The sequence below is a fragment of the Bacillus rossius genome, chromosome 8 (genome assembly GCF_032445375.1).
Source record: "Bacillus rossius redtenbacheri isolate Brsri chromosome 8, Brsri_v3, whole genome shotgun sequence".
NCBI classification, from domain to species: domain Eukaryota; kingdom Metazoa; phylum Arthropoda; class Insecta; order Phasmatodea; family Bacillidae; genus Bacillus; species Bacillus rossius.
In genome coordinates this window covers 23,955,325-23,977,099 of record NC_086336.1, presented here as the reverse complement: position 1 = coordinate 23,977,099, position 21,775 = coordinate 23,955,325, and the positions used below count along the sequence as shown (strand labels likewise).

At 39.2% G+C, this 21,775-nt stretch overlaps 1 protein-coding gene across 1 annotated transcript in view; it reads left to right on the top strand.

Moving 5' to 3' along the window:
* LOC134535265 (fatty acid synthase-like) overlaps positions 1-21,775 on the top strand; it is a 171,669-nt gene that overhangs the window by 14,922 nt on the left and 134,972 nt on the right. Inside the window, exons 5-7 of the mRNA XM_063374338.1 lie at positions 1,214-1,394; positions 10,790-10,914; positions 15,980-16,209. Of these exons, the coding sequence (XP_063230408.1) occupies positions 1,214-1,394; positions 10,790-10,914; positions 15,980-16,209 (536 nt within the window). The remainder of the gene's footprint in view (positions 1-1,213; positions 1,395-10,789; positions 10,915-15,979; positions 16,210-21,775) is intronic.

Below are 21,775 nucleotides of genomic sequence, written 5' to 3'. Positions count from 1 at the left end.
GAACCCTTTATGATATAGTCCTCCTTTTCTTGACAGAGTTTCTAAATACCGTGCTTAACAGTTTGTTTCACATCGCCAGAACTGTAAATTACTGCTACCGATGTCTTGAATGTGAACTTCTTCACTTTGTCATCAAACGGATATGGATTCCCATATATACAATCAAACCACAAGTTTATTTTAATGATTCTTTTTTTGCTAAATCATCAGATAGTTTATTGATTATGTTCTGGCTGATATCGTCAAAAAAAATTACAAATGTCGTTCGACTCACTAAACGTATTTAGATAATAATAGTCTTTCAATGTTCCACTATATGCAGACTGTGCGAAGTAGAAGCCATTATCATTCACCTGTAATGCTCCGATCACAGTCTTAGGTTTAGTTTCATGACCTTAACATCATAACAAAAGGTTGCTGCTCATCTGTTTTTGTTTTTTCGCCTGTACGCTTACGAGTCTCCAATATAAAGCGAGGAGTCGAAATTTCTGCAGGTAGATCAACAGTAGCCGAACGGACTTTACCTTTACATTTTTTCGCATGGCGTCACAAACTATCAATACGTGTATACCAAACGTGACACTCATAGCAGCGTAACTTCATACGGGAAGGATTCTTCATGCATTTATGGGAAAACGTGACTGCAAGGATACCGCGCTGATGAAGACAAAAATGAGAAATTTTGAGTAATTTTGAGTAATTTTTGAGTAATTTTGAGGAATTTTTGAGTCCAAAATGGCCACTGTGACGTCACAAATCCAAGATGGCTGTCGGCACCAGGCACCTCACCCTGAACCCTTTGTCCGGACCGACCAAACCACACTACTAGTGATGTTTAACAAGATGGGCAGAATTTTAAAATGTCTTGTTGAAAATCAGGACAAACGCCGTGGTTTTGTATTTTGTCAAGGATTTTTTCGCTTTCATCGTAGCAGTTTCACTACATATGATTCGATAATCGACTTAGCTGCTCCGGCAGCGTATTCTAATGGCAGGTGCGGAAACTGTGTGTGATTCGCGTCCAGAAATTTAGTTTAACATACAACTTGCGTATATTTTTTACACTCGGTAATATTATTAATTTGGTGTCCGAGTTTCACATATGTGTATTTGCTGCATGAGAATAAATGAATTTTCTCTTACCAAGGTTATAGGTGGCACATCTCTGGCGAGTACTGAAAGACTCGCTCACATTGTTTTATTGTGCTCACAGGCCTGAGGGTTTTCTTGAAGAACATCTCCTTCCACGGAATCAACCTGATGAAGGTGATGTCGAGCGACCAGCACGCCCGCGAGCAGCTGCGGGCTCTGCTGTCGACAGGGATGAGAGAGGGCGTCGTAACTCCACTTCCATCGACGGTGTTTGAGCGCGACCAGGTGGAAGAAGGGTTTAGGTGACATCACGGATCAAACCATGTCTAGAGTCATTAAAGAGTGTTTTAATAATGGTTTTTGTTAGGCTAGTAAAATCGCAGCTGTAATTGTAACTCGTTGCTTTTCCAGTTAATATCAACGTTAAATATTTTAAAAATAAAATAAGTTTTAACTAAAACTTCTTTGCTGGGAGGCTGCAATTTTCGGGTGTTACGAAAATTTCGATCGTATGAGGGTAATAGTTAGGTAAGTGGTGGGGAATCGATAAAATAGGAGACGGCAAGGGAGAGATAGAAATGACGGATACTTGCACTTAAATGCTTACACCCTTGCATACTTGCAGACTTGCATACTTTCACACTTGGACATTTGCACACCAGCATACTTGCACACTGCACGCTTGCTTACTTTCACACAGTTTAATACATTACAACAGTTTGATATGTTACACGGAAATATTTATTCGTGCGGTCAGTGCGTGTGTGCTGTGTGTTTAGTGTGTGTACTGAAATAATCCATTGCTACCAGAAAATACCAGTTACAATATTTAGTCATGGGAAATGGTCCAGCGATGTCGATGGCTATCTTCTTAAAGGGGGCCAGAACTTTGTAGGTCCTCATTTTCCCACAACTCTTGTGTTGTGGCCCCTTTTTAGGCGAGCATGCTTCGCATTGTCTACACCAAGTCTCCAAGTCTTGCCGACACCTCATACAATAGTAGCATTGATGGATCTTGGCTAGAGTTTTGTTCACCCTTAGATGACCACCAGATGTACATTCATGGATTTCTTTAACCACCTATGCCACTAGAATATTTGGAAGGAGTAGTTGCATGGTAACTACTTTTACATTTGGACCATCCCATGCCCTCATTAGCAGCCAATTTAGCATACTTGAGGAATCCAACTATGCCCAGTAAGCTTTCACAGCCCTCCGGTCACTGGAGATCTCATGCCATATTGAACATCCAGTACCGTTCCCAGACACCTTATAATAGGAGCCAGGTCAGGATCTTGCCACTGTGCTGCTTCCAAGATGGCATTATCTCATTTATCTTCTACATTAGTTATCTTTGTTCAGTGAACATCTTCTAACCGCTCACTTTTATCCGCTCTATTGCAATTTTTGCAGTCTACCTTGCAATGTTTTCGGGGAAGGTCATGGGCATTGCTGTGAATTCGGTCATTCCTGTCTTATATCCGACAATCATACTGCTATATCTGTTCAATCCACCTAGCAGGTTGTCCCTTTGTATTCTTGAACTTTAGTAGCCACTTAAGTGTAGCATGGTCAGTGAGTAAAATAAATTTTCTCCCATACAAATATTTGTGGAAATGTTGGAAGAACTTCACTCAACTCCGGCTTAGATAAAACTTTGATGTAGTATGCTACTCATTCATTTCCATCTTTAACCTGGGAAAGTACAGAACCCAAACCATCTCCGCTTGCATCGGTTTCGAGGATATACTCTCCACATTGATGGGGAAGGCAAATCAGGGGCTAGTGCACAGGGATTCCTTGAAATCTTTAATGGCAGTCTCACATGCTGAAGTCCAAATGAATGGTCCTCGGTTAGCTGATGCAATGGTTTAGCGATTGTCGAGAACCCAGGTACAAACCATATATAGTAAGTACAGAGTCCCAAGAAACTTCTTACTTCATGCTTATTCTTAGGTTGAGACCACTCATCAACAGACCAGATCTTCTCAGGATCTGTTCGAACTCTATCCTGTGACACAATATGTCCCAGGAATGTTACCTCATGCTCAAACAAGAAGCAATTCTTCAAAGTTAATTTAGGCACAGCGAAGCCTGTCGAATACCTACTGGAGATTTCGCCAATGTTTCTTCACTGTATTCCCTACCACAATAATATCATCCAGATATACTAGGCATGTTTTCTAAGTCAAACCATGCAGGTCAAGTCCCATTAATCACTTGAAAGTTGCAGGAGCATTACATAACCTGAATGGTACAAAGTTAACTGGAATAGCCAAGTACCTGTCGTGAAAGAAGTATTCTCCTTATCCGCGGGATGCATCTGCACTTGCCAGTAAGTACTCTTCAGGTCCAGTGTAGAGAACCATCTGGTACCAGAGAGTGTATCAAGTGTGTCATCGATACTTAGGAGAGGCTGGCTGTCATTTTTGGTGATGTCATTCAGCTTCTAGTAGTCCACACAGAATATCAGTTGCCCATCCTTCTTCGCCACTAGAACAACTGGGGAAAATAGAGGAATCACTGATAGTTCTACTACACCACCCTCCATCATACCCGTAATCAACTTCTCTGCTTTTTCCTTTGCGCTAGAGGCAGCCGTTTTGGTGTCTGTCGAATTGGATCTGCATCACCTGTTTTTATGCGATGTAAACCAGGCCTGTTCTCCCAAGGTCAATATCCCGTAAGGAAAATACATCCTGGTTGCATACCAGAAAAACTGTGATTTCTTATATTTCTCCATCTGTTAGATTATTTCGGCATTGCCTTAGTAGGTGTTCTAGATTTGGGTTCAGAAGTTGCACTTCATATCTAGTAAGTGGGGAAGATTCACACTAGTCTACCCAAGATACTGATCGCAGTGAGCTATTGAATCTCCATGTTTAAGAACCCTTGTTTGAGAATCAAGGTTGGCCACCCAGACATGTACAACCTCACCGAACCTTGCTATGCTTCGTGCAACCAGGAGTGTCTGTAATCCTAACTTTATATCTATCTCTATCAGGTATCTCGTGTTGCCCCTAGGTTGTCCCGTAACCCTAGCTGCCATATCTACTCATTTTGCTGGAATTGAAACAGATTTGTTAACTACCATTTGCATTATGGGAAGTTCTAATTGGTCAAGATTAAACAAGGCTACTTCATGATCTTTAGTGCGCAGTACCTGTCCGTCCATATCAATAACGAAGATGTATGGATTCATGATGTCCACTCATAAAATTACCTCATAGGCGATATCAGCAACAATAAAGGTCAGTGATAGTTTCAAGTTCCAATCCTTACCTCCAAATCCAGTTGTCTATGAATAGGTAAAGTGTCTCCAGTGACTGTTTGGAGTCGATATGGGAAGGATGGTTTCTTCAGCTTTTCTTTACTTTGAATTTCGGTGCGAACTATAGATGCCGATGCCCCTGTGTCAACAGTAAGTAAACACTGTGAACTATTGATCCATGCATTAAGCAACACACTGTCATTGCCTCTACGAAATACAGATAAAAGAAAGTCCCTAAGGCTAACATTCTATGAAAATCTTGTGAGCGCCACCTTAAATTAACTTATGCTCATTTCCCTTCTGATATTCCTGTTTCTCTTCCTTCTGCGATGTCTTCCTGTGTGTTGGACATTCCCACTCGATGTATCCTGGTTCATTGCCGACAAAGCACCTCGGGTGTTCTCCTGCTCTTCTTATCTCGTTACCTGTAGTATCATTCAGCAAATTCTTCAAAACCCTGAGAATATCTACTTCATTAGTGGTGTTTTGGGCATTTGCTGCATTCTAGGGTTCCACTTCAGCTCTCCTAGTCCTGATGCTTGTGTTTTTTGAGGCAATGTGTGCTGCCTTAATTTCCAGAGCATGGACCAAGGCCTCACAGCTCGTCTTGTGCCAGGCCAAATTAAGAGTTTGTTGAACCTCCTCATCACTGAGCCCGTCTTTAAAGGCAATAGTGGATAGCTGCTAGGGGAACTCTGTTGGTGCTTCTGGGTAGGCGAGGTGCATGAGTCGTTCGATGTCGGCTTCAAATTCTTGGAGGATTTCTGAAGATATCTGTTGATGTGACTTTAGGGATATTCTACACACCTCACCTATGTGTTGGTCGCCATATATCAGCTCTAGGGCCTCTAATAATACTTTGTAGTCTTTGTAGTCTTTCTGGTTTGGAACTGGGATGGCCTGAAGCAGCTCTAGTGGAAATCCTTGCAGGGCCAAAACGAGTGCTATAGCCATTTCTTCCTCGTCCCAACCATTCGCTTCAGTAGCTGCTTCGAACTGTCGTCTGTAGACAGCCCACGATGATTGGCCACCAAAGAGGGTACCTTGAATTTTGGGTGGCCTCTTGCACGTTCCACCTTCACGTCTCCGGAAGAACTACTCTGTTTGGTAGCAGATGTTGTTTCCTTGATCATCCACTGGCACTCCTGGGTCACAGCTGCTACACGCTGTTCGGTGATCTGCTTGAGCTGATGTGCCATCATTAGCTGTTATGCCATCATTTGTTAATGTTCGGCTAGCTGTTGCTCCTGTTGTGCAATATTCATCTCCAAACACTGCTCTTTCCCATCCAACTGAAAACTTGTTACATCAATCTTCTTCTTTAATTCTTCTTGAGCAGCCACGCGTTCCTTACGCATATCATCCTTACCCCTCTTCATCTTCAATTGATTCTTCTTCATATCTTCGATATCGGTCTTCGTGGCATTCTTCATCTCTTCTTGGCAGTTCTTCATTTGGGTCTTATTCTTTAATTGGCTATTATTTTTTTTATTTTTTATCTCTTATAGGCTATTATCAAATTTATTTTTTTAATCTCTTCTTGGCCCTACTATATTACATTATTCGTTTCGGCTAAGTTCGTCGGTGGCCATCTTCCTTGTCAACATACACTATTAATCTGTCACTATCTCTGCTGTCCTATAATAAGCTATAATTTCACCTACGAGCTAACCTAAATTTATACTCAAAACTACCACTTACTTTACAACTGCACTTAAAACTAACTACAGTTCCTAACACTAATTTTATTACAAATAATCTTAATTCTAATTAATTTTTATAAGTTCTCTATTAATTAATTGTAATTTATTTAATTAGGGCTATCTAAATTACACGAAAATGTTATTATTCATAATGTGTGAAGAACTGGGTTCGTAAGTGATTGCCCAATTATGTTTTATTATGCAGTTTTATTGATTACTAATATTAACATTAATAATAAATAATGTTACTTTAAAAAATGCCTAATCACCAAATAATCGCACTTAAAATTGTTTATTCCAAAGTCACCCAGTGTCTGTCAAGTTCTTACAGACCGCACTCCTCACTGGGGCGCTCCCGCCGCGGAAATCACACGTCACAATCCGCTGAACTCTGTCACCAAAAACCTGTCACCGAGCTCACCACGGAACTCTGTCATCAAACACCGACGTCGAACTCTTCGCCGCACTCTTGGGACCCTCGCCACTCCCAAGAACTTCGTCACCGAAAAATTGTCGCAGAGGCCGACGTTCTTGCTTAAATAGTCTCTAGCGCCCTTCTATAACTTACGAGTGCAGCTGGGGCCATTCGCGTCAACCCACGCCGACCCGACGCCCAAAGCATGGTGAATAGCGTCGTCGCTCACGCACGCCGCAGCATACGGAATTCTCAAGGCCGCTTGGTGATAGATAACGGCGCCGCGGCATGACGATGCATGTGGTGCAAAAGGGGAAGGAGGGAAGAATTTACCCTTTTAATCCGGCCATCCACGTATGGCATGCCTTACGTTAGTGGCGGCCACGTTATGTGCGCATAACGCTAGTTGCCTGGCAGGGCAACCAGCCAGCCCCAAACCTGGCGCGTGTTGTTGTCCGGTTTGCATTCGTAACACTATTATACTGCCTGATTTAATATGATGCCCGCGTCCTACCTTAATGATGTTTACTTACTCATTAAGGCTTTACAACAATGCCGGATCTCAGTTCAGAATAAAAAATAATAATATTGACTTTAAAAACCAATGTAATAATAATTATATAGAACAATTTACAGTGCTTTGTACTCAGTCCGGCTAAGATTTCTCAAGTTCATTGATAATGTCTGCTAATAAATGTAAGTTTTTCTTGGCCCGCTGATTTGTACAACAAAAAAGAGAGGAATCTCTGCTGTCCTATAATAAGCTATAATTTCACCTAAGAGCTAACCTAAATTTATACTCAAAACTACCACTTACTTTACAACTGCAATTTAAACTAACTACAGTTCCTAACACTAATTTTATTTCAAATAATCTTAATTCTAATTAATTTTTATATGTTCTTTATTAATAAATTGTAATTTATTTTTAATTAGGGCTATCTAAATTACACGAAAATGTTATTATTTATAATGTGTGAAGAACTGGGTTCGTAAGTGATAGCCCAATTATGTTTTATTACACAGTTTTATTGATTACTAACATTTACATTAATAATAAATAATGTAACTTTAAAAAATGCCTAGTCACCAAATAATCGCACTTAAAATTGTTTATTCCAAAGTCACCCAGTCAAGTTCTTACAGACCGCACTCCTCACTGGGCCGCTCCCCTCGCGGAAATCACACGTCACAATCCGCTGAACTCTGTCACCAAAAACCTGTCACCGAGCTCACCACGGAACTCTGTCATCAAACACCGTAGTCGAACATTTCGCCACATTCTTGGGACCCTCGCCGCTCCCAAGAACTCCGTCACCGAAAAATTGTCGCAGAGGCCAACGTCCTTGCTTAAATAGTCTCTAGCGCCTTCTATAACTTACGAGTGCAGCTGGGGCCATTCGCGTCAACCCATGCCGACCCGACGCCCAAAGCATCGTGAATAGCGTCGTCACTCACGCACGCCGCAGCATGCGGAATTCTCAAGGCCGCTTGTGTGATAGATAACGGCGCTGAGGCATGACGATTCATGCGGTGCAAAAGGGGAAGGAGGGGAATTTACCCTTTTAATCTGGCCATCCACGTATGGAATGCCTTACGTTAGTGGCGGCCACGTTATGTGCGCATAACGCTAGTTGCCTGGCAGGGCAACCAGCCAGCTCTAAACCTGGCGCGTGTTGTTGTCCGGTTTGCATTCGTAACACTATTATACTGCCTGATTTAATATGATGCAGTTCATTCATTTGAGTAAACCATGTTTGACTCCCGCAACACTGTTTTACCTGCGCACGGGATGACGCAAGTCCCAATTTTCTACGCATTTTAAGTTACGCCTTGTCTCCAAAACTGAAAAATTACCCTGGCGGAAACTTTCCTCGTAATTAAATGTGACCACTTTTTTTCGTTTAACCAAGCTGCGGAAATTTCGGCACACACTCTCCTAGAAATGAACTGGGTAGTTGCGCAAATTTACGAATTACTATTTCTTAATGTAACTGACAATGTTCTATGCGACTTACCATTGCAATTTCTGGGTTTTTCTTCGGTGTGAAAATAAAGTTTATCTAAACTACCATACGAAACAACAGATCTAGTTTAATATCAGTGAGCATTTCCAAACGTAAAATATGCATACGTAAACGTTCAGCATTAAAACGGAGCAGTTCAAATGCAGTTCACCAAGCTGAACCTTTGAACTTTCCTGAGAGAAAAAAAAAAGTTTTATATCTTACTCGGCGCAACTTTACTTGACTGGTATTTTTTTTTTTTTTGGTTGCTTTCACAGAACTGCCATATTTAAATATCAAATCTGGCATATACTGTAACCACCGAGGTTTTTATCTTGTGAGTGGTCTGACTTCTGCGGAAGAAGATGGCTGCCACTGGTGTCGGAGCTTTTACCAGGACTAGTATCCAAGGTAGAATATCACATGATCATGGAAAAGGTGCATGAATCCGAACATATAGCCACCCCGCACCAACGCAACTGACTAACTGACTACCTCCTTGAGGCACCAAGGGTGTTTACTAAAGTATGCTATGCCAGGGAGTCCCCGTGCCTCGACATATTCAGATGCTAGAAAATGATATCTGGTGAGCTGGAGGCAACGGTAGATGATTCGGAAACTTCACTTTGGCGTCAGCACTGGCATGTCCCTAGGCCATGGACCCCAAAGGCCTCGGGTCAATATGAATATCCAAAGGCATAATGACAAAGGTCGGACCTCGACGGGGCTTCTGCCCTGGAAATAGACCACTACCGTTCCATAAAAACTGTTATCTCAGGGTTGTCGGAGTCGGTGGGATATCTGAGGGGCTGGTCTCATGGGCTCCAGTTACCGAGGTTACCCTGTGGTCCAGACATGGGCAGTTACCCCGTTAGCTTACAGGGTAACAGGCCGGAGACGCCCCAAAGTGCCATGAAAAATTCGGCAATCGATTCTGGGAGAACTCCCATCGAGGTTTCCTCATGGCGCCCAGACTGTGTGGTGTGTTATCGTACTCTTGTATGTGATCGCTCCAAGCTTCACGAGCAAATATTAGGAGTCCCTACTCCGAAACGGAAGGAAGCGTGAGCAGCGTTATTTTCCGGTACTAGCCTGGATATTAATATAACTTGGATAGGATTTCTATCGAATCACGGGATATTTGGGTTTTCTGAGGAGTCCCAGAGATGTGAAAGGTTCGGATAGGCAACTTCATTGCTCGCTGGAGGTGGCTTTGGCAATGATTCTCTGTTGGTTTCTGAATGGTTTTATGGTTTGAGGTGGTTGAAATTGGTTCCCTCAGCATTAAGTCATAGCCCTTCCCCAACACCTCTGAATCGCGCTTAAGTGGCGTATCCGGTCGGTGCCCCCCCTTCTGGGGAGTAAATATCGGCCCTCGCGGATTTCATCTTGGCGTGTGATAAATCAAACAAAATCTATTATTTAAAAGGTGTCGATGTTATTTATTCTTTCAGGAACCAGCTACGGTTTCGGTTTATGTAAGTGCCGTCGTCATGCCCGTTACGCTTGCACGCAGCGCCGTGCAGCCTAATGACCACCTTGCTCGCGTCCCGGTAACTTTTCCTCCGCGTCCCGGAATTATACTATTCTTCCTCGAAGCCTCGTCGACAGCAGCGTTCCGCACGCCGGTTACGTGAAGCAATCTAAATCCACGCGCTAGTCGATGAAAATACTTTACTCGTCCCTGGTAGGAAAACTAGTGTGTCTTTTTTAAAATGTTTACCTTTTCAAATTTATATTTTTTACGAAATCATAAACCTGCCTTTTTTAAACCGAAAAGTCAAAGCTAAAAAAAAATATTAACAAATAAATGCATTAACATTGAATATTTAAAATTCGGCAACAAAAAAAGCAGGGTTGCCAACCTTTGTAAAAATAAGCAGTTAGCTAGAAACGGGCTAAAGCACCTCATTCCCTTTCGGATTTTAATCCAGTATTTCATTCATATTTTGTTTTCCATCATTTTTCCATGGTATTTTTTTGTTAAATATATGCGAATTAAAAGGCTCTTTAAAAACTGTTGAAACAAAAATAGTGTCTTTGGTTAATTTTTCTTCCCTGTTACATTAGTTACATGCTTTTTTGGTTAAAGAGTTAATTTTTAAATTTTGAATTTATTTATTTACTATGTAGAGGTGAGGCAATGGTGTACCTACGAGGAGGGACATGCATACAGAGCAGTGACAGTTTTCTGCTTGTAGACTTCTGAAGAGAAGCGCACGTACATTAGCTAGTTTATAAATAAATGTAAATTATTTAAGTCTGTTCTGCGATGTATGAAATCGCATTTTTGATGTGACAGGTACATGGCCACGGGGAACCACATCGGCAAAGTGCTCATTCGGGTGTCGAGCGAAATCAAACCCACAAGAGGACTTGCACAACCCCGACTGGCTTTTAGCCCTGAGGAGTACATCATCGTCACAGGTGCGAATGATATTTACGTATAGGTGTATGAAAAAATATTTAGCTAAAATATTTTACTTTAAGATTACCGTCACAATGCCGGTTCCGTTCTATTAGCAAATAGAATTCAATCATGCAAATGCATCTCTCCAGCGCAAGTCCTACACTGTTAAAAATTATCCCCATAAATTTACGAAGAACGCTAATTAAAATTTTTCCAGGGATCTTTGTCAATTTACGGGCACTAAGTTTCCTTACTGTCAGTATGAATCCACAAAAAAAAATAACATATTCAAAAACCTAAAAAGACTACTGATAAAAAACTATAATTTATTTCATGTGTGTGTTTATTCTGCTCTTTAAACTGAAAAACATAAACTGCAAAGTCAAAATACGGCGCATTTTCTACTAGGATTCAACCCTCTTAAATAATAAAGTACTCTCGGTTTATCTGAGGTTATTTCTTTATTGAAAAGGTTTTAAATTTATACTTATGATTCTAAATTTGAATTTTAAATATTAAAAAAAAAGGAAATGTATATGCTTTACATTTTTTTACACACCTTGATGTAATGGTATGAGTAATTATATGTGCATGTTTTTAGGTACATTTAAAAGAATACTACCTTTAGTAGCCGTTATCATATGTGACTTTCAAAAAATCTATATACAGTTTATCGTTTCATGGTCCATAGACCCCAAAATCATTGCCAACTCAAAAGTTTATGTATAAACCTAAATCTCGTGGACACAATACCTATCGCAATTTTACAAAAATTACTTCGAATCTAATACATAAAATCTAATAGCAAAAATCTTGGTTGAGTTTGTTAATGTACAACATCCGACCAAAGGGGTATAAATGAAGGACTTTTTAAGAACCGAAAAATCGCAGTAATTCCCATAATATGGTAAATATTACATTATTTGAACGTATTATAATCATATAAATTTTTTCTAAAACTTTTGTCAGAAACATTTTTGATATGATGAAATATTGATGCATGGGGTTGAGAAAATAAAGGGAAATAATATTAATAAATCATAGTAATCGTACCATGTAAACTGTTAAAAATTTCCTGCTTTATGGAAAATCAAAAATTTTATCTACTTTTTTTCGTCCAAAATAATGACTTACCATTAATGCAATTGTTAGAATAAACAACGTTGGAGGACAAAACAAATCATAACTCCCTTCGTAAGCATAACATCGAATTCATTCGGATATATTGTAAATTTATAATTTTTATCTAAAAATTTGGTCTGAAACAATTTTTGTTTAGACGAACCATTGCTGCAAGGAGTTTAAAAAAGAAGGGTAGAAGTAAAAAAAATAATCATAACTCCCTTAGTAGGTACACTTTCAAATCCGTTCAAATTATTTGTAAATCTTTTAATTTTTATCTGAAACCTTTTTCCAAAACATTTTTTGATAAGACCAACTATAGTTTCATGGGCCAAAAAATAAAGAGGGAGAATATTTAAAAATCATAATTAACTTACCATATACACTGTTAAATTCATTCTGTTATATGGAAATTCAATTTTTTTTTTTTTTACTTTTTTAGCCTGAAATAATTTTTTATGCTATAAACTATTACAGCAAGGGGTAGAACGAACCAGTGTTGGAGGACGAAATAATTAACTCCCTTTGTAGGCACAACATCGATTTAATTGAATATTTTGTAAATAATATAAATGTTATTAAAAACTTTTGTCTGAAACTATTTTTGATTATACGAAAACTTGCTGCAAGATGTTAAAATAAACTGAGGAATGAATTATAAAAAATCATTATTATCTTAGTAGGAACAATATAAAATCCGTTCAATTTGTTTGTAAATCTTAAAATTTTTCCTAAAACATTTGTCTGAAACATTTTTTGATAATACATACTATTACTGCATGGAGTGGAAAAAACAATAGTAGCAAGACAAAAGTCATTACGTTTTTTAATAGCTATACTTTTATATAATAATTTATTGTAAAACACCTAAACACTATTTAAAACCTTTGGCTGAATCCATCTTTGATGAAACGATCTATTTCCGTCAAATAGGTGTTGAAATTTAGAAAAAATTTAAACTTTCTTAGTTTGCCAGATTTTATTAATAAACATCTTAATTTACAGTCCAAAAAAAATATATGGAACCAATTACTAGTGCAAGGGATGTAATAAATTAATGATAAAAATAATTGCACCCATAACTTATTAGGCATAATATGAAATTCGTTAAGACATTCAATACTATATGCATTATGTTAAAAAAAAATCAAAATACTTTTGCGGCATAATATATGAGAAAACTTTAAATCGGTCGTTTTTGAATATTGGCAAACAGATAGGATGCTATGCAGGCTACATTAAGTTCTTAAAATGTATCAGGAGTTTATAGAATTTGCCAAAACATTTCCAGAAATAATAGGTACTTCGAAATCTACCTACGCCTGTAAGCTGTGCTAAAATGAATTTTTTTTCAATAATTAAAGTTGTTTTAAACTTGCAGGTTAATGTCAGTGTTAATTGTCTAATGTGTTGCACATAAATTAAAACAAAAGTTTCAGAGCGTAGGTATACAAGCATACATACGAGTGTACTGGTGAGTGAAGTATAGTAAGTATGGTAGTACGCAAGTATGAAAGTGTAATTCAAACAAACCATTGAGTGCTAATGCAACCGCTATCTGTATTTTCGGCAGATAATTTAATAGTTTATGAATTTCTCAATGAATGTCCAAATTGTAACAAATATGAAGTATAAACCTTAGCTTGTTTCTCTATTTTATCGGTTCGGAGCGTCACCCTCGTCTTCGTTGCGCCCCGATGTCGATATCGCCTCAACATACTGTACCAGCTGTAAAAAAGTATAAACAGGTTTCCCAAAGACAGGGAAAAATGTGAAAACTGGAAATATTCAAGTAATTGAAAATAAGTCTTCAGAAACCTGGGAAAAAACCGAGGAAAATCGACTTTTTGTAGTTACAAAAATAGTATCAATGTTATGTATTTTGGCAATATATTTATGCGTCGTTTATTGTTTTTTTCTTAGTCCTTGTACTATAAATTAAATTTTTTAGCCTATCAATTCCATGTTACGTAGTGTTAAAGGAAATATAAACAGTTTAAACACTTTATTGTGCAAGAAAACATTTAATAATACAGGCCAACAATAGTTTTAGTGCCGGAGTATTTGGAGCTAATATAATATGAATTTGGTGCCCTGAATTCAAATTTGGCAATATTTTTTTTTGCCTAGGTGGTTCAATTTATAAGATATAAGTTTTTAGTGAAATGTACGTTTAACGTTATATTAACGTAATACATGAGTCAAATCTAAAAATTAAACATGAAATTCTTATTATTAAATTACACAAATTTTATTATGTTATACAAATATAATTATTTTATACAAGTATTATTTAAATAAACAGATATTATAAGTATATAATAATTATATATATACAAATATAATACCAAGTCTTCGATGAAAACAAATAGTAGCACCACAAGTCGGAATCTTCTTTTTACGGAACATACTGAATATATCTTAAACTCCAGCAATAATCTGCCATCATGTGCGTATACCATCTTCCTTGATAGCGGTCTTCCATAATTTTAATATCTTAATGAAATCTTTCACCTTGCTCCTCACTGCTGTCTCCTAAATTTTCAGGAAAAAGGTCCAGGTGGCTGTGTAAAGAATGCACTTTAATACTCATGTTGCACCCAATTGATTTGAAATTAAATCATATCGTTTAACAGTTCAACATGGTTTTTTACTTTTCGTTGGCCTATAAAATTTCCGACAGATGCAACAAATTAAGTACAGTATTTTTGCTCAGTCTCATCATGAAACTTACGCAGGCATTGTCTTTTAATGAATTGTCCTAATTCTGGGCTATTAAATATTCCTTCTTTAATTTTCTTCTTACTCAAGAGCTACGTTCCCCCCCCCCCTCCTTTATAAACATAAAGCATGATCCTTCCTTATCAAGAGCCTTTATAAATTGCTTCATAAATCCCACCTTGATATGCAGTGGAGGAAATATGATTCTCTCTCGTTCAAGTAAGGGTTCGTTAATAACTTTTTTACTCCAACCACAATGTCTTCCCTCTTAGGCCACTCTTGTCCAACCCAGTGGTGTGTTTCATCTCAACTATCCCAGAGGCACAAGAAACAAGGATACTTGGTGTGGTCTCTATGCTGTTGGAGGAGAAAGTTACCCATTTTAAAGTCCTCACAAATCACCCATTGATTTTCTCCAAGGCCAAAGCTATGGTGCTATAAGTTACTTTCATTGTCGTTGAGTGAGCAATTGGTAGTAAACCATATTTGTTCCCATTGCGTGGAAGAACACATTTCAAGTTTCTCTCTGAGCTATCAATAAATAGGAGCCAATCATCTAGAAAATATTCAGGAAGAATATCCTAGTGTCGAAGTGGGGATTCCCATTCTGGGGTATCCCTGTGACGAAGTGGCTTGAGTCAAGAAGGCGTTTTTACTTCTTTTTTCACACTTTTTTTTAAGAAAGAAAGGCTGATAAAAATAACTGATTTAATATTTAAATTCAGCACCACCCAAATATAAAAAAATAATTTCCAAAATCCTATGCACCAGAGTTTTTTTTCTTGTAGACATGTGTAATCAATTATGTAGCCTATGTAAGTTTGTTTAAGTGTGTTTTAATACAAATTTGTACTTTAATACATCTGCAAAATAGCAAAATACACTGATAAGACAGGAAAAAAAGTTGGATTAGAAGAGAAAACAGGGAAGAGATGGTTGATAGGGCACAGAAAATAAGGGGCAAATGTTGGATGGGACCAAGAAAACAAGGAGAAATGTTTGATTGGACAGAGAAATCAGTAGAGGGGGTAAAGTTGGATGGGACGGATTAAACAAGGGGATAATGTTGGATGGGACCGAGAAAACAAGGGGCAAATGTTGGATGGGATCGAGAAAACAATAAGTTATATTTGATCCGACAGAGAAAACCGGGTGAAATGTTCTATGGAACAGATAAAACAGGGCAGAAATGTTGTAAGGGACAGAGTTCTCAGGGTGTGTGTGTGGACGGCTGCGCAGGCGGGCTGGGTGGCCTGGGGCAGGAGCTGTGCGGCCTGCTGGTGGAGCGCGGTGCGCGCCACCTGGTGCTGTCTTCAAGGCAAAGGCCCGCCTCGGCCCTCCAAGCGCTTCGGCTGAGGCGCTGGCGGGAGGCGGGCGTCGAGGTGCTGGTGATACCCGCAGAGGAGGACGCCGAGACGCTGGTGCGCCGTTGCCGCGGGCCCGTGGTCGCCGTCTTCCATCTCGCCGCGGTGCGTGTACATCTGTGCCATGCTTTCACAGCCCCTTGCTTACATCAACGAGTTATTGCAGTTCCACTGCGCTGAAATTTTGGGATTGGGCACTCTGCAATTAAGTTGATTGTCACTTGAGGTTTCGGAGCTGTTACCGGCACTACTTATCCGCGACAAGATTCAACAGGTTCACGGAATGGGTGCCAGGATGCGAATACATAGTCTCTCCGCACCAAATGGCAATCGTCTGCCTCCATGTGGGCACCGCTGTAGGGGGCGAATGGTGGTGACTAAGCTTGGATGGGTAGTCTCAGCCTCTGATCATATTCTCGCCTTAACTTAAATGGACTATGCCTGATGTAACCCTGCCGCAGTGCATCCTCTATTGCATGTATGGGACAAGAAATGATGAATAGGCTGAATCGGTCAACAGTAGATGCGATTAAAAACTTTCTGGGGGGTTCGACTGCCAAGCCCTGGTGTCTTGTTCCCAAGGGCTTCTCCTAGTGAACGAAGATTATGTCTATGGTAATGGTAAGGACCAAGAATGGCACCGGCGTGTACGGGGGCACCCAGGCTTACAAAAGAGCTGTAAACTGTTCAACTATATGTGATACGTTCATCATAGTTCAATGGTAGGGGGGATACCAAGGCTACCCCAAAGCTCTCCAGCCCACGCAAGACCTAAGCGTCATGTCTAGCTAGGGCTACCACGATCGCCACCGGAGGGGTCCAGCCATGTGTGGGCTCAATCAGCTGTAAACCTGTCGGGCCGATTTACGGCAGGTCGGAGGATAGTCCGAGGAGACAAGGTCATCCAGTTGAGTGACTCTGAATAGTGGCGGTCGATTAGCTACCTCAGGGAACTTTCTCATGCCGCATAGACACCAGGTTGGTAGTAGTAGGTGAATAATCCATGAAAGAGAAAGGTTTCCCGTTGAGGTTTCCTCTGGGCCCCGGATTCTGATTGTGTAGGACTCGTACTTGGTGGTGGTACTCCGATCGAATGGAGCCGACTCCAAGGGTTCTCTTGCCGAATGCGGATTAGACGCACTGAGTGGCAATACAACTCTGGTTACTAGCCGGGACAGCTAGGAGAGTTTGGATAGTACTCCACCGGACCACGGATTCACTGGGTGATTGAGGGGTCCCACTGTGATGTGGTAGAATAGGGTAGGCGTCAGAAATACTGATAACGTCTTATAACATAGAACGCAGCCAATTGTCTGGTGAGGCGGGGAGCGAATATGGTGGCTAAGCTGAGATGGGTAGCCTCAGCCTCTGGTCGTAGCTGGATCTCTAACACCTCCCTTGTTGCGCGTATACGGCGTATCCGTATCCACGCCCGTGGGGAAACGGGCGGAAAAGGCTTACGTTTAAGAGAGCAGGGTTAACAAAGAAAAACCATGGGTCAAACCCTGTGTAATTTTGTACTTGCACTGAAATTTATATGTGCAATGCTTTTACACAAAATATATATTTACATACTAATAATGACTGACAATTCAAGTTAGCTCGCTGATAATCATGTACTGAAGTTGTCAAAAAAACCTAATCATATAAATTATAGTTATGGACAAAACATTTATTGAAAATCGGTCTATCTCCTCATCCTTATATGGCTGACACCAAAACACTTATATGAACAACATGCGCGCATAATCTGCGCACTAAACGCAAATTTACCAACACCCTCAAAATTTGATGTATTATTTCCTCTTATAACTATAGAAAAACTCTTGGTGAAATGTCAGGGTAGTATATATTGTATTACTTTGCAGTGTTTAAAATTTTAAAAATACAAAATTATGTAGTATTATACCACATTCTCACAATATAGGCCTAATGTTATATTTTTGTATCAAAGGCACGTGTCAGCCGCAATGATATTCTTAAAAAAAAGGGAGTGCCATTGTTTACATTGAGTAATTACCTACGACACTTCTTATCCACCAAATCGTTTTTGATGATGGTTTTGTTTTTATATGATACTAGCTGCCCGACCCGGCTTCGCACGGCTATACTAATGGAAAAAAATTAAGCCACATCTCCCATTTACAGTAATGGTCAATAAAAAAAATTCAGTGAAAATTTATTACAATGCTGTATAATGTACCGGAGAGATAATGAATAGCACCGATGGTTTCCCGACTCGTGCACGCAACGTACAACTGATGTACCCGTACTTCGCTACGGCAGTCTACAGGCAGATCACTCTTGCACCGCTCCTTATTCATGCCCCTCCTTGTGGGTACGCCACTGCCGCGCGATGCCCGTTGCTATGGAGACGCATAAGGCATGAACAATGCAAAATCCTGTTCTCATGCAGACAAAGTACCCACTGGTGCCTGGTTTTAACCACCAATGGGATCTAATTTTCGGAAAATGTCATCCTGCGTAACATAAGGAACATTACTGTTAAGTTTCAACTCTGTAAAATATATATACTTGAAAAAAGGGCAATTTTTTATATTTAAAGTACCCGCAATATTTCAACGGTGATGAGGACTGCACTAACAATGAAATAGTCGTTGCCATAGAGAATAATGAAGCACCAACAAAGCAACAGCCGTTGCCATGGTGATTTCCTACCAAAAACTGGAAATTTTGATATATTACGCCCCCGAAACTCCCCTTGGGATCGGATTTCTGCAGAATCTGTTCTTAGTGAGCGTCTACATCACAAAATGAGTATCTATACTAAATTTCAAGTCAATCGGGTGTATAGTTTTAGAGATCTCGTGATGAGTCACAGTGAGTGGTATTTAGCTTATATATACACACACGCACGCACGCACCCACGCACCCACGCACGCGCGCACGCACACACGCACGCACGCACGCACCCACGCACCCAGGCACTCACGCACCCACGCACTTATGCACCCACGCACGCATGTACGCACTCACTCTCGCACGCACGCACACACACACAGATACAGAGACACACAGACCCACAGACACACAGACACACACATACACAGACACACACACAGCCACAGACACAGACACACAGACACACACAGAAACACACAAACACACACAGGCACACACAAACACACACAGACACACACACACACAGACACACAGCCAGACACACACAGACACAGTCTCACACACAGACACATACACACACAGATACAGTCACACACACATACACAGACACACACAGACACAGACACACACATACACACACACCAGAATTGTAACGGGAGAGGAATATTATTGATGGTCCGAAAAATGAAAATTAATTAATAATAATTAAAATAAATCTAGTAAAAAAAAATAACACAGAGAGAGAAAAAAAACAATAGTTTAGGCTTGAAATTTAAAGTGATAAAAAGTATTTAAATATTAATTGAACTCTTATGAGGGTACTGATTGCTTCGTTGTTAATATCACACTTGTATGGGAAAGTTAAGAATGATAAGGCATCTAGTTCGTGGCAACAAATAGGCAATAGGAAATAAACTTCTAGCGCCTGCGGCATTGCCAACACACACTTCTTACGTGTACTGCATGTTGTATCTAACCCCTGCAAAGCATTTGATTCTAAATTGGACTTTTAGTAAGGATCCCTAATGTAATTGATAATATAATATAGCCTATAGCCTTACTCGATAAATGCACTATCCAACACTGAAATAAATTTTTCAAATCGGACCAGTGGTTCCTGAGATTAGCGCATTCAAACATACAAACAAACAAACAAACAAACAAATACTTCAGCTTTATAATATTAGTATAGATGGTATTACATTAAAAGATCACTCATAGGGTCCTACTACGACGAAAATTCGAAAATCTTAGTGAACCATTTGATTACCGTGGAGATTATTGAAAACTTGGGACCTAACCAACATCGTTAACGCCGCCATGAGCAGCAGACGAGAATAGGGCAACACCTAAATTGTTATTTTATTCCATAAAAGATTAAAGTAGTATTTAAATTTGAGTTTGAGCCCAGGTTCATGGTTGTGGAGCCGTGGTTCCTGTCAACTTCTTCATTTATGACAACATGGCAGCTCTTTTGGTGGTGAAATTTAATCAAAATTCCTCAAAAACTATTAAAAAATCCTCAAACTAAATAAATAAAAAATTCGATTTCCAGTAAAAAATTTCCTTTCGGTGAAAATATTTCCTTTTTTCCCTCAAAAAACCCAAGTGGTCATAGCTCCAAAAAAATGCTTAAATCCTAAAAACAAAAAAATTAAAACAATTAAAATCTTGTCTCTGAGGCAACCTTTGCCATTACTAAAATATGACACGCAAGTTCCTTTTGACTTAAAACGAACAAAAAATTAAATTATATTTAGTAAATTTTCAAGAACAATCAATAAAAAATTACGTCATTGTTTGCTCATTGTTTGATTCCCGCTGGATGCACTTGTAAAAAAAAACATAAACTTCCTCCACAATATTTACCAGGCAATAATTACCCACCACTTCTACTAAATCATATAATATTCCGTCTGTGTGGTGTCACGTCAGCGATCTTAAACACCATTTTTATTTCGTAACGAACATGCAAACTATTTGGCAAAAGTTCAAAAATCATAAAAAATACATGTTAATCTACTAATCTTTTCCATCAATTACTGTCCTTGGTTCAATCCTTGGTTCAATCCTTGGTCGCTAAATGATTAACTGTAGTAAAAAAAACATTATATAAATTAATCATTCTTTCCATCACAGTCCTGAATGAATAAATATGCTTTTGCCATTAAACCATGTGCTGAGGACCTTTAAAGTTTCACAATGATATTAGAAATGAACAGAAACAAGGTGTGATTCCGTCTGAATATAATAACTCCATACTGAGGAAACTTATAACAGATATTAAAAAAATATAAACATACAATATCAATTACGTACTTAAAAAGATCTCAGATATATTCAGAAAGAAGAAAAAATATGGGCCGGCCAGAAATTAAATTATAAAAGGTTTCATTAAAAAAATTATATAAACCAATAAAAACAATACAAATATGTTTAAACCATCCCAGTATTTTTAAAGTCCAGAAATGATGTTTATCTGATGAACTTCGTCTGACGGTGTAATTTAAGAAAGTTCAGAAAAAGGTTAATAGATACAGAAGCACCAGAGGTCGGGGCTTCGTTTCCCGGATATCAATCGGGAACCTGATGCCAGGGTGTAAAGCTTGTCTAGCTTCGGAACATTGGGATAGTTGGCCAGAACCTGGCATGGACTGGGGTTTACGTGAATAAGCAGTTTAGGTAAGCATGGTAAATGGTATCAGGTACACAGACATTTAATTCAAACATTAAATCATAACATTAGGTTGCTGATGAAGTTACGTTAATACAATTTAAGCAAGGCTAAATACAAAAACCAAAAACAATGATTATAGACAAAACGGGCTTCGAAGGTAAGCCGGCTACACTGTAAACGATCCCATTATACAACGCACATTTAACGCGTAGCAAAGGCAGTGGCAAGTATGCAGTTAAATCCAAACATTTTTACATTCTTCAAACTGCTGCAAGGTGCAGTTACAATTAAAAAATAACATATGTTATATTCGTTACGTTGTACAAAACTACTGCGAAGTGCAGTTACGAT